The following is a 12,194-nucleotide window of genomic DNA, read 5'->3' on the forward strand; positions in this document are numbered from 1 at the left end:
TAGTTGCACTGATTGCATCCCTTTAAATCCCTTCCCATACTGCATCACTTTGCAGTTTATACAACTTCCTGGAGTGTGTGCATGCTGGATGCTACTACTGAGTCTTCTACAGATAAGTTTTGTTCATTCATTTGTGTTTTCCTCTTTGCTGGATCCCAGGTGACCCTGACTCCCTCCTTATCAAGTGTAGGGAGCCGGTGGTCTCGTCCCCTCACTATTATAAGGTGTTCAGGTGTTATACAGTCGAGGAACGAGGATATGCGATCATCTATATTGAGATTTTTGCATAGGCTGAGCAGTTAGGGAGAGAGCCAGGTCTGTTGCAGGGCTCTCCCTTTGGTTCCTTAGTTTTGGATCCAGTCAGTCAGATCTTCATTTTGTGTCTTCTAGTTTTCTGTACACCTTCCGTGACACATCCCTTCCCTGCTGCATGTGCTAAATTTGGTGGTGCGGATGTTCCCTGATATGACAGAGCTGCTGCAGAAAGTGAGGGCTGTCTGTGTGTGCTTTTGGGTTCTCCCAATGCTGCTCGCCGGTCCATGCTATAGCATAACTTCTGCCTGCTTACTCACCGCCTCATATGCCATGTACCCACAAGGCAGAACTTCACTTTGCACATTCTGGAGAGACTGTGCAAGCAGCAGCAGGCGGTAGTGGAATTTCAGCTGCCGCACGCACGGAAGGGTCACTCTGCGGACTGCACCGCTTCACCACCAGCAAGTGAGCTTTCAGACGTGTGTGTCATGCTCCACTGTTTCGAGTACTCCACCAACATGGCCAAAGGCGATGATGCTGTCCTCAGCATTACTTTCCCACTTCTATGTCTTCTTGAAAAAACACTTCAGGTGATGATTGAAGAGGATGTGGCACAGTAGGAAGAGGTGGAGGAACAGAGATCATTTCCATTGTTATCAGGCCAGTCGTCCACAGGTAGCTCGGAGGGTGGGTTCCTGCACCAACAGCGGCCAGGTACACAACTATCCAGAAAGTGGAGGATGAGGAGTATGATGAGTATGATGAGGAGGAGGAGGAGGATCCGCGTTCATAGCAGGGTGGCACCCAAATCAGCTCACAGGCATCACTGGAGCGTGGCAGGGGGATACAGAGGACACAGACGATACACCTCCCACCGAAGACATCTTGTCGTTGCCTCTGGGCAGCCTGGCACACATGAGTGACTACATGCTGAAGTGCTTGTGCAATGACCACCAGGTTGATTGCTAGGTGGCCACCATGCTGGATCCCCGCTACAAGGACAATGTGCCATCCTTACTTTCATCAGTGGAGTGTGATCGGAAGATGCGAGAGTACAAGCGCACACTGTGGTAGATGCGCCACTGATGGCATTCCCACCTGACAGTGGGGACTGAGAGGAAGCATGAGGAGGAGGAAGTCGCTAACTCAGCTGGGGCACCGCTAGCACCTCAGAAGGGAGGGTTAGCATAGTTAAATGTGGAAAAGCTGGGACAGCGCCACCTCTACTTCCTTTACTCGGGCCCCCACCTCCTGGCTCAAGATTATTATTTGTTATATTGGCAGAGTAGAGAAGTATACTGGCCTCACCCCAAAAAATGGCTATAGCTCACACAAAGAATTAACAAAAAATAATAATTCAAGAAAAATACCTCCACAAAAACAGTGTTCCTCTTCCGCCTCTTTCACCTATACAGTCACGTCTACATCCTCCTCAACTATCTACTCCACTTGGACCTCTTCCTCCTGGTTCAAGATTATTATTTTTAATTTTTATGTATTTTATGTTATTTTAAGTAATTTCCCTATCCACATTTATTTGGAGGGCAATTGTACAGTTTTTACCCCCATTTTGATTCCATTTGCAGCCCTTTAGCCCTTTCTATGACTTATTTAAAGCCATTTTAGCCCCGAAGTTCAGGTCCCCATTGACTTTAATGGGGTTCGGTGTTTCGGGTCAAGTTTGGAACCCGAACCGAATTTTGAAACAGTTTGGCCGAACCCGAATATCCACGGGTTCACTTATCCCTATTTGGAACACTTTTACTTATCCAAGCCATTCTGTGATTGTTTTCTTGTGACACTTTACAGTTCATAATAGTGGTAAGTCTGAGTCACTATAAATCACCTTTATTTATAAAAGAAAGAAAAAATACCAAACGTGTAGTGTATTAAAATTTTTTATCAATTATAAATGTGCAGCTATAAGAAAAAAAAAAAAAAATTTTCACTTTTTTCTTCTTTTACTTTTAACACTTCTTGGACCCAGAACCACTTGGTTCTTGAAGATCCAGTGGGTCTGATGACTCTACAATACACTGCAGTACACTGTATAATGTACACTAGGCCTGATCATACTCTTGCCTTTGGAAGAAGCCTGATCAGGCTCAGATATACCATACCAAGTCGGATGCTACGGTAACCATCGGGATGCTGCCACAGCATCGCAGCAGCCCGCTGGGAGAGCATTGCTTCAGCTGTATGTTACAGCTGACACTCTGCTACCGCTCGGCCACCTTGATAGTTGTGACAGGGGTGGGAAGGGCGGTGGGGGGGACCACTGCTGGCCATCCTGAAAGGGGGGGGGGGCACATTTAGCACTGTTAAGGGGGGGTTGCTCGTGGTCATACATATATTTTGCAAGGTTAAGATCCCCACAGACATGGTGACAGTTTGCTGCCATGACAAACCTGTACATCATGGTGGCTTAGTGTGGTGCAGTCCATGACATAAAGGTACTTTATGGTGGCTTAAGGGGTTAAAAATATGTTAAACAGAAAAACTTGATTTAAACAATAGGTCATTTTCTGAAAAAATGAAAATAAAATGACCCTGTTGGTCTTGTAGACACTCGTCTGTCATGCTTGGAATAGTTACCATGTTATGTGAAAATGAGGTAAGATATTATACTGGACATGGGACTGCAAAAACAAAAAAATTCGGGATGCATTGTCCAGCATGATTTTAGTAGAACTATTGTAATGCAGACTGATACAGGATAGGCATAGGTATTATAAAAGACAATTGTGAAACAAACCTTGAAACTTGTGGTGCAGATAATCCACATCTGTGATGAAACTGTTGTAAGGTAGAAGAAAACCAACTCCAGCAAGCAGCATTGCAAAATATATTCCATGGTATCGATCCTGAGGCTCTGGATTTGCATCTGCACAAAAATAATCATAGGGTGTAAGAAAGACATTAATTTTCTTTTAAAACAAATATTTAGCAAAAATGGTTTTAAACTATTGCACACTCAACATAAATGTAAAATATACAAATCAGGATCTGTGTATGTTGTGGGGTTTGGCAATGACATTTTCAGGCTTCATTGGTTTATAAGTCTAAAATTGGCCATATTTAGTCCACAGTGGCGAGATAATAATACATGAATGAGGTTTCATCACCTGAGCTTTCTGAAGGTGACCCAGATAGTACTGGAGAGAAAGGGAAGGTCAGGCCAGGCCCACTTCAACCATCTCATCGTTTCTATGAAAAATCCAGGTCCACAAAAAGGCCCAGCAAATGTATTCATTTATTCTGTAGAGAAATCCTCATTTCCATGGACTTTTTATGTCAGCCACAAATTTCTGTTTGTAAATGATCCACTAAGTTCCTATAGAGATCTGCCACAGGCCACTGATGTGCGGCAGCCCTGTACCACTTCTGAGTACAGGGGCATCTGCACACTACGTATATCTGGCTCCCCCGATCCTCACTGGGGGGAGTCTGAGCAAGGCCAGGAGCGCATGCTTCCTGTCTTTAGCTTCCCAGATGCCATGGTCATATCGCAGACATTAGTCCAGGGTGCCTGCTGTTTAAAACAGCAAGCATCTGTTGGCTATGGCGCCCACTCCGCTCTCAAGCAGCCACCATTTTTAAATGCCTGACTGCCGATGTAAAATTACGTTGGGCAGTCGGGAACTGGATAAACAGGTCTTGATTTCTCCATATTTGTGTTATCCATATGAAAGCAAACTACGTAATTTGATGGACATGTGTTACATAGGGGGAAAAAAAGAATTTTGTCAAATACATTTGATTACTCTATATATGGTTATTACTATAATTGAAATAATGTCACGGCGGACAAGCACTCAGACAAACAGAAAAACCAACAACCAGGCTCTGAGCGAGAAGCAGGGGAAGGGTCATCTCCTAGCTAATCCCTGACCTCTCTCCCTGCACTGCTCAGCCCACAGGCAGACCTTGGTGGTAGGAATGCTGTGTCCTCGTGCCTGGGCTAATACACCCTAAATTCCCTGAGATGGTGAAAAGGGGAAATAGGAGCAGCCTGCTCGCACATAACCTGGATGGGAGAGAAGATACCAACACAACTAAAACAGCAAACAACAAGAACAGAAACCACACTTATCTTATTAGAGCTGGGACAGAAAACCTTCCTTCCTTGCTTGCTTCCTAGGCCAGACTGATTTTTATAACCCGCTCAGAACACTGGAATTGAGAGCCATTTAAACTAATGACCCCACCCAGTGCACCTGAGGGAGGCGGATCCAGCACGACTCCAAAACAAACACAAAACACATGCTGCTATTCTGGCCGACCTCCGCACATAGTCAGAGCCGGGCATGACAGTACCCCCCCCTTCTACGGGTGACCTCCGGACACCCCGAACCAACCTTATCCGGATGGGATCTATGAAAAGCCCTCACCAGTTGGCTGACACTGACATCCCGTGCAGGAACCCACATCCTCTCCTCAGGGCCGTATCCCCTCCAATGTACCAGATACTGAAGGGAACCCCAAAGAACTCTAGAGTCGAGAACCCTAGCGATCTCGAACTCCAAATTTCCATCGACCAGAACAGGAGGAGGAGGAAATGGCGATGGTTCCACCGGTTTCACATATTTTTTCAGTAAAGACCTGTGGAACACGTCATGAATCCTCCAAGTTTGCGGAAGATCCAGCCGAAACGCTACTGGGTTGATCACTGCAGATATTTTGTATGGACCGATAAATCTTTGACCCAGTTTCCAAGATGGCACTCTCAACTTAATATTTTTAGTGGACAACCATACCAGATCACCCACACACAGGTCTGGACCAGTCACACGTCTCACTCGCTTATACCTCTCACCCATCTTCTCCAAATTCCTTTGGATCTTCCGCCAGGTGGAAGACAAGGCAGAAGAAAATCTCTCCTCCTCTGGCATCCCAGAGGAATCAGTCCCAGAAAAGGTACCAAACTGAGGATGAAAGCCGTATGCGCCGAAAAAACGACGACTTACCGTGGACTCCTGCCTACGGTTATTCAACGCAAATTCTGCTAGAGACAAGAATGAGGACCAGTCCTACTGATTCTCAGCCACAAAGCACCTCAAGTAGGTCTCCAGGTTTTGATTAGTACGTTCTGTCTGTCGATTCGACTGCGGATGAAAAGCCGAAGAGAATGAAAGTTGAATGCCAAGCCGAGAGCAGAACGCCCTCCAAAACCTGGAGACAAACTGCGTGCCCCTATCGGAGACCACATCCGAAGGAATACCATGCAATTTCACAATATTATCCACAAAAATCTGTGCAAGGGTCCTGGCATTAGGCAGACTAGATAAAGATATAAAGTGAGCCATTTTACTGAAACGGTCAACTACCACCAAAATTACTGTTCTCCCGGAGGAACTCGGTAGATCCGTAATAAAGTCCATAGACAAGTGCCACCAGGGACGAGACGGAATAGACAATGGAAGAAGTGAACCAGCTGGTCGAATATGAGCAACCTAAGTAAGCCAAATTCTTATGGTCTGTATATACCGTAACGGGTGAGACGCCCCCTCCAACCAGTGACGCCATTCCTCAAAGGCCAACTTGATAGCCAGCAACTATCTATCGCCAACATCATAATTCCTCTCGGCAACCGAGAGCTTCTTGGAGAAAAAAGCACACGGGACCCATTTGCCAGGAGATGAACCCTGCAACAATACCGCTCCAACCCCCACTTCAGATGCATCAACCTCCACGATGAATGGCTGAGACACATTGGGCTGCACCAGAATGGGAGCAGACGCAAAATGCTCCTTAATAGCCGAAAAGGCCTGCAATGCCTCATCCGACCAGACAGAGACGTCGGCGCTCTTTTTAGTCATATCCGTGAGAGGTCTTACAATGGTGCAATAGTTTGAAATACATTTCCTATAATAATTAGTAAACCCCAAGAACCGCATCATAGCTTTCTAATTCTCTGGTCGGTCCTATTCCAGAACCGCCCGGACCTTTTCAGGGTGCATACGAAAACAAGAGTCAGAAAGTAGATATCCCAAGAACGGAAGCTCCTTCACCGAAAATAAACATTTCTACAATTTAGCATATCATTTATTCTCCCGAAGGATCGTCAAAACCTGTCTCACATGATCCTGATGGGTCTTCAGATCAGGGGAATAAATTAAAATGTCATCCAAATAAACCACCAAGAACCTCCCCACCAGGTGATGAAAAATGTAATTGACGAATCGCTGAAATACTGCTGGCGCATTCGTCAACCCAAAAGGCATAACTAGATTCTCAAAATGACCCTCGTGCGTATTGAAGGCCGTTTTCCACTCATCCCCCTCCTTGATCCTGATCAGGTTGCAGGCCCCCCTCAAATCCAACTTGGAGAACACCTTGGCTCCCACAATCTGATCAAAAAGGTCAGAAATCAAAGGCAGGGGATATGGATCCCGGACCGTAATACGGTTCAATTCCCGGAAATCCAAACACGGTCTCAGCGATCCATCCTTTTTCTTTACAAAGAACAAGCCTACTGCCACTGGAGACTTAGATGGCCTAATATGACCTTTTGCCAAACTCTCGGCGATATACTTTCGCATGACCTCTCTTTCAGGTTGAGAAAGGTTGTAAAGCCGAGATTTTGGCAATTTAGCCCCAGGGATGAGATTAATTGGACAATCATAGTCTCGATGAGGGGGTAATTCATGAGCCCCACCCTCCGAAAAGACATCCGCAAAATCTGAGAGATACTGAGGTAAAATCGTAGTGGACACCCCAGAGATAGATGTGCCAAGACAATTGTCCGAACAAAACTCACTCCAACCAATGATTTGTCTCGCTTGCCAATCTATAATTGGGTTATGTTTAATCATCCATGGCAACCCCAAAACTATAGGAGCTGGCAAATCCTTCATGACAAAACAAGAAATAATTTCAACATGTGCATCACCCACCCTTAAGTGAATACCATGAACAATGTGAGTAAGGCTCCTTTGAGAAAGAGGGGAAGAATCAATTGCAAAAACTAGAATCTCATTCTCTAAAGTGCAAGTACTTAGTCCTAGATTTTGAAGAAAAAGACCACAATCAAGGAATACTACAACAAAAAAAATTCTTGAAGCTGGAAGGAGAAAACGGGAACTGCAGGGAGCTTGCATACCTGCCTGCTCCACCACACCATTCACGCTACCTAGTGACAGGGAAGATTTATTTTCTTTCTTTTTCACTTCCACCTGCGGTTTAACATAAGGACAAGCAAAAATAAAATGACCACTCTTTCCACAATAGTAACACAGTTTGTGCAATTTTCTAAAGTCTCTACTATTAGAATGGCAAGAAACCTGACCCAGCTGCATGGGTTCCTCCGCTATCCCAGAGTTACCTGTAACATCACCCTGGGAGGTAGTAGAGACGAAACCACTCGCAGAAGAGATCCCTTGCGCAGAGGGAGCCCTACACCTTTCTCTGATACGTCTATCTAACCGTACTGCTAAAGACATGGCATTCTCCAAAGAGTCTGGGTATTCATGAAAAACAAGGGCATCCTTCAATCTCTCAGATAACCCTTGACAAAACTGACTACGTAACGCAGGATCATTCCACTCTGATTCCGTAGCCCATCTCCTAAACTCAACACAGTAAGCCTCTGCAGTATGTTCACCCTGAAATAAATTACGTAACCTCGACTCTGCCATCGAGACCCGATCTGGGTCATCGTAGATTAATAATAGAGCCTTAAAAAATTCCTCCACCGACCGGAGGGCCCAAGAACTGGGTGGCAGAGAAAAGGCCCAGGATTGCGTGTCCCCTTTAAGCAGAGAAATCATTATTCCTATCCTCTGACTTTCATCACCTGACGACGATGGACGCAGCCGAAAATACAATTTGCAGGATTCTCTAAAACGGATAAAGTCATCTGTACCCCCTGAAAATCGATCAGGAAGAGCCACTTTAGGCTCCACACAAATTTGACCTGCACCTGATGCCAGAGCATTCTGACACCCTGTGACCGAACGATGTAGCTCCGCAACCTCTAGGGATAACCCCTGCATGCGGTCAACTAACGCTTCAATTGATGCCATCACAAAACCGCTGAGCAATGACAGTCAAAGTTTGGCGGGTTATAATGTCACGGCGGACAAGCACTCAGACACACAGAAAAACCAACAACCAGGCTCTGAGCAAGAAGCAGGGGAAGGGTCACCCCCTAGCTAATCCCTGACCTCTCTCCCTGCACTGCTCAGCCCACAGGCAGACCTTGGTGGTAGGAATGCTGTGTCCTCGTGCCTGGGCTAATACACCCTAAATTCCCTGAGATGGTGAAAAGGAGAAATAGGAGCAGCCTGCTTGCACAGAACCTGGATGGGAGAGAAGATGCCAACACAACTAAAACAGCAAACAACAAGAACAGAAACCACACTTATCTTATTAGAGCTGGGACAGAAAACCTTCCTTCCTTGCTTGCTTCCTAGGCCAGACTGATTTCTATAACCCGCTCAGAGCACTGGAATTGAGAGCCATTTAAACTAATGACCCCATCCAGTGCACCTGAGGGAGGCGGATCCAGCACGACTCCAAAACAAACACTAAACACGTGCTGCTATTCTGGCCGACCTCCGCACATAGTCAGAGCCGGGCATGACAAATAAGCAAATAACTATAAAAATGATGGTACACTGGAAGTTAAGAGACATGTATTATCACCATTATGCCAATGTTTAAATGGAATCATGGTTTGAATAAAATATTGTTGGTAGACTTATTTTGAACACAATAATTATTGAAATACATATATTGTGGGGATTCGCTCTGGTAGGCAAGGTGAGTGGAAGCAGTACAAAGGCACAAAAACAGTTTCTGGTGTTGAGTACACACCATGCTAAAGATACAACGTATAAAGATCAAGTCCTAGTGTTCAGTTCACACCGTGCTGCAGGTACTGTGTATACTGGTCAAGTCCTGGTGTATATTCACATCTTGCCACAGATATGCTGAAAGGGTTCAAGTCCTGAACATAGTTAGCCTGTCCTCCCAGACAGGTTGCAAACATACACCCAGGTGCAAACACAGCAACCTTTCCCACACTCTAGCTAGCTGCTTTTAATAAGAGTTGGGCATCTGCTAAGCCCGGACCAGCATGTGAAATCTGGTCCGGTGTTTGACCTCACCTTGCTGAAATCACTCTCTGACGCATATGCTGGGAGAAAAATACATCCCATCTACTACGTCATCTGACCCAAAGTCACCCCCAAACCAAATTCACGAAATGAACTAGAACCACCACTCCCAAAATCTCCATATACATGCAGCCAACAAAATTATCATCTAAATAAAATATCATTGTGCCCAATGAATCACTTTCTTCTTAATGATCCAGTATGTGACATTGACATTGGTTCGTGACGACGCCCTCTGTACACACTGCTGTGAAAATGTTGATAAAGATAATCTAAAAAAGAAGAGAACAAGAATGGATATATTAATCATAAAATAGTTACACCATTTGTAATCACAAAACCAGAGCAAAACCCAGCATAGAATCGCAAGACAGGTAGAGTGCACTCAATTACATCACATTCCATTTGAATTCAACATTCAGACCAAATGGTCTCAGAGTATGGAGGCGATCCATCCAACGTAGCTCCCTTTGTTTGAGAGCCAATGTCCGATCATCTCCCTTTTTTGACAAAATGATCTGATCCAAAATAATACATTTCAGGTCCTTCTCCTTGTGTCCTGCTTCCACAAAATGTTTCGGAACAGGCAAGTCTTTCCTTTTCTGTCTTATAGAGAAACAGTGATTGGTTAAACGTGTCTTCATGTCACATGTGGTCTCCCTAACATATAAGAGACCACATGGACATGAAAGCACATAAACAACATATGCACTATCGCACGTCAAAAAGTGGCGAATGTCATATTGGGTCCCAGATGTTGGATGAATGACTTTGTCCCCTTTGATCATAAATGAACAGTTAACACCATTCAAACAGGGGAAACATCCCTTTCTATGAGTTCCAATATAAGTCTGCACCAAACCTTTAGTAGAAATGTCAGCCCGTACCAATTTATATCGTAGATTGGTAGGGCGCCTATAAGATAAGAAAGGGGGTACAGTAAAACCTTCAATCTGTGGTAGGTTACTCTTCAGGATCGACCAATGTCTCCGAATAATATTGGCAACTGATCCACTCTGTTCAGAATAGGTCGATATAAGGGGGATACAAACCATTTTATTCTATGTGGTTTTAGTTTTCGTTTGTTGTGGATGCCTTACCCTATCCAAATGTTTGTGAATCACCCGAGTGGGATATCTCTCTGTTGAAATTTATGCATCATCTGAGCATAACAAATAGGCAATTTATCTGGGTCCTGCACTATCCTTTTAACCCTAAGTAACTGACTATTCGGCAATGAATCAATAGTAGATCTAGGGTGACAACTATTGTAATGTAACAAAGTGTTACAATCGGTGGGTTTAGCAAAGATATCAGTAGATAATTTATTACCAACGACTGAAACCATAGTATCTAGAAATTGTATTTGTGTGTCAGAATAAGTCAAAGTAAAAGAGATATCCGGATCAATCTGATTGAAGAAATTGTGAAATGTTTCAAGAGACAAGGAATCTCCTTGCCAAATGGTGTCACTATTTTATGATTAATATATCCATTCTTGTTCTCTTCTTTTTTAGATTATCTTTATCAATATCTTCGCAGCGGTGTGTACAGAGGGCGTCCTAAGAACCAGTGTCAATCTCACATACTGGATCATTAAGAAGAAAGGGATTTATTGGGCACAATGATATTTTATTTACATGACAATTTTGTTGGCCGCATGTATATGGAGATTTTGGGAGTGGTGGTTCTAGTTCATTTCATGAATTGGGTGTGAGGGTGACTTTGGGTCAGATGACGTTCGGCATGGACATGTCCTACGCCTCTACCCCATCATAGGCTTGTGGTGATGATCATGCATAAGGATACAGCCACATAGCCCCCTCTGTTTACCCTTAATTATTCACATATACTTGTTGTGAAGAACATGTATGGTGTTATAGCCATGTAATGCATATTGGTTCTCCCCCCACCCCTTTTTTTTTTTTGGTCCTTTGACCGTTTTTTTTTTGTGCTTCGTGCTTCCCGATTTCTTTATGTGTAACTGCTTTGTCCAGCTGCTGTATTGGTTATTGCTTTGCCTGCGTGGTGTGGTCAGTTGTTACTATGGCGGCGACGCTAGTTTTCTTACTGGTTGTTGTGGCCTGGTGACGCTGACTCCTCCCCGTCGGCTTGGCGTATCCAGGCGCTCCTTCCTGCATGGTCTCACGATGTTTGCTCTGGTCATGTGGTCTGTCATGTGATTGTTCATGTGGCCGGGATGACGTCTCCTGATCCCGGTAGTTTGGAGTGTTGTTGCTAGGCTTCTGGACATGCGCAGTCGGACTTATAGGACGCGGATCTTGGCGCCGCATATCTGTCCCCGCTGCATAAATTTTGTTTATGTATATTTACAACAGCTGTTGCTGGTATTAAACACATGCACAAGTGATTGATTGGGTCCAATTTACACATTATATGTTATATGAATGTATTATGTTCATCAATAATTTTCACATTTTGCACATAGCCATTGATGCCGTTGCTGCAGATGGAATCACTGTGCATCATTCAACCATTCGGCGCACTTTACACAAGGAGATGCTGTATGCGAGAGTGATGCAGAGGAAGACTTTTCTCCACCCACAGCACAAAAAGTGCAGCCTGAGGTGGGCTAAAGCACATTTGGACAAGCCAGCTTCATTTTGGAATAAGGTGCTGTGGACTGATGAAACTAAAATTGAGTTATATGGCCATAACACGGGGCGTTATGCATGGAGGAAAAAGAACACAGCATTCCAAGAAAAACACCTGCTACCTACAGTAAAATATGGTGGTGGTTCCATCATGCTGTGGGGCTGCAGGGACAGGGAATCTTGTCAAAGTTGAGGGACGCATGGA

General features: G+C 44.5%; 1 protein-coding gene across 1 annotated transcript in view; it reads right to left on the minus strand.

Moving 5' to 3' along the window:
* Positions 1-12,194, minus strand: part of SLC29A4 (solute carrier family 29 member 4) — an 889,038-nt gene that overhangs the window by 790,804 nt on the left and 86,040 nt on the right. Inside the window, exon 6 of the mRNA XM_044304489.1 lies at positions 3,011-3,139. Coding sequence (XP_044160424.1) covers positions 3,011-3,139 — 129 coding nt within the window. The remainder of the gene's footprint in view (positions 1-3,010; positions 3,140-12,194) is intronic.

This window comes from Bufo gargarizans, chromosome 8 (assembly GCF_014858855.1).
Source record: "Bufo gargarizans isolate SCDJY-AF-19 chromosome 8, ASM1485885v1, whole genome shotgun sequence".
NCBI lineage: Eukaryota > Metazoa > Chordata > Amphibia > Anura > Bufonidae > Bufo > Bufo gargarizans.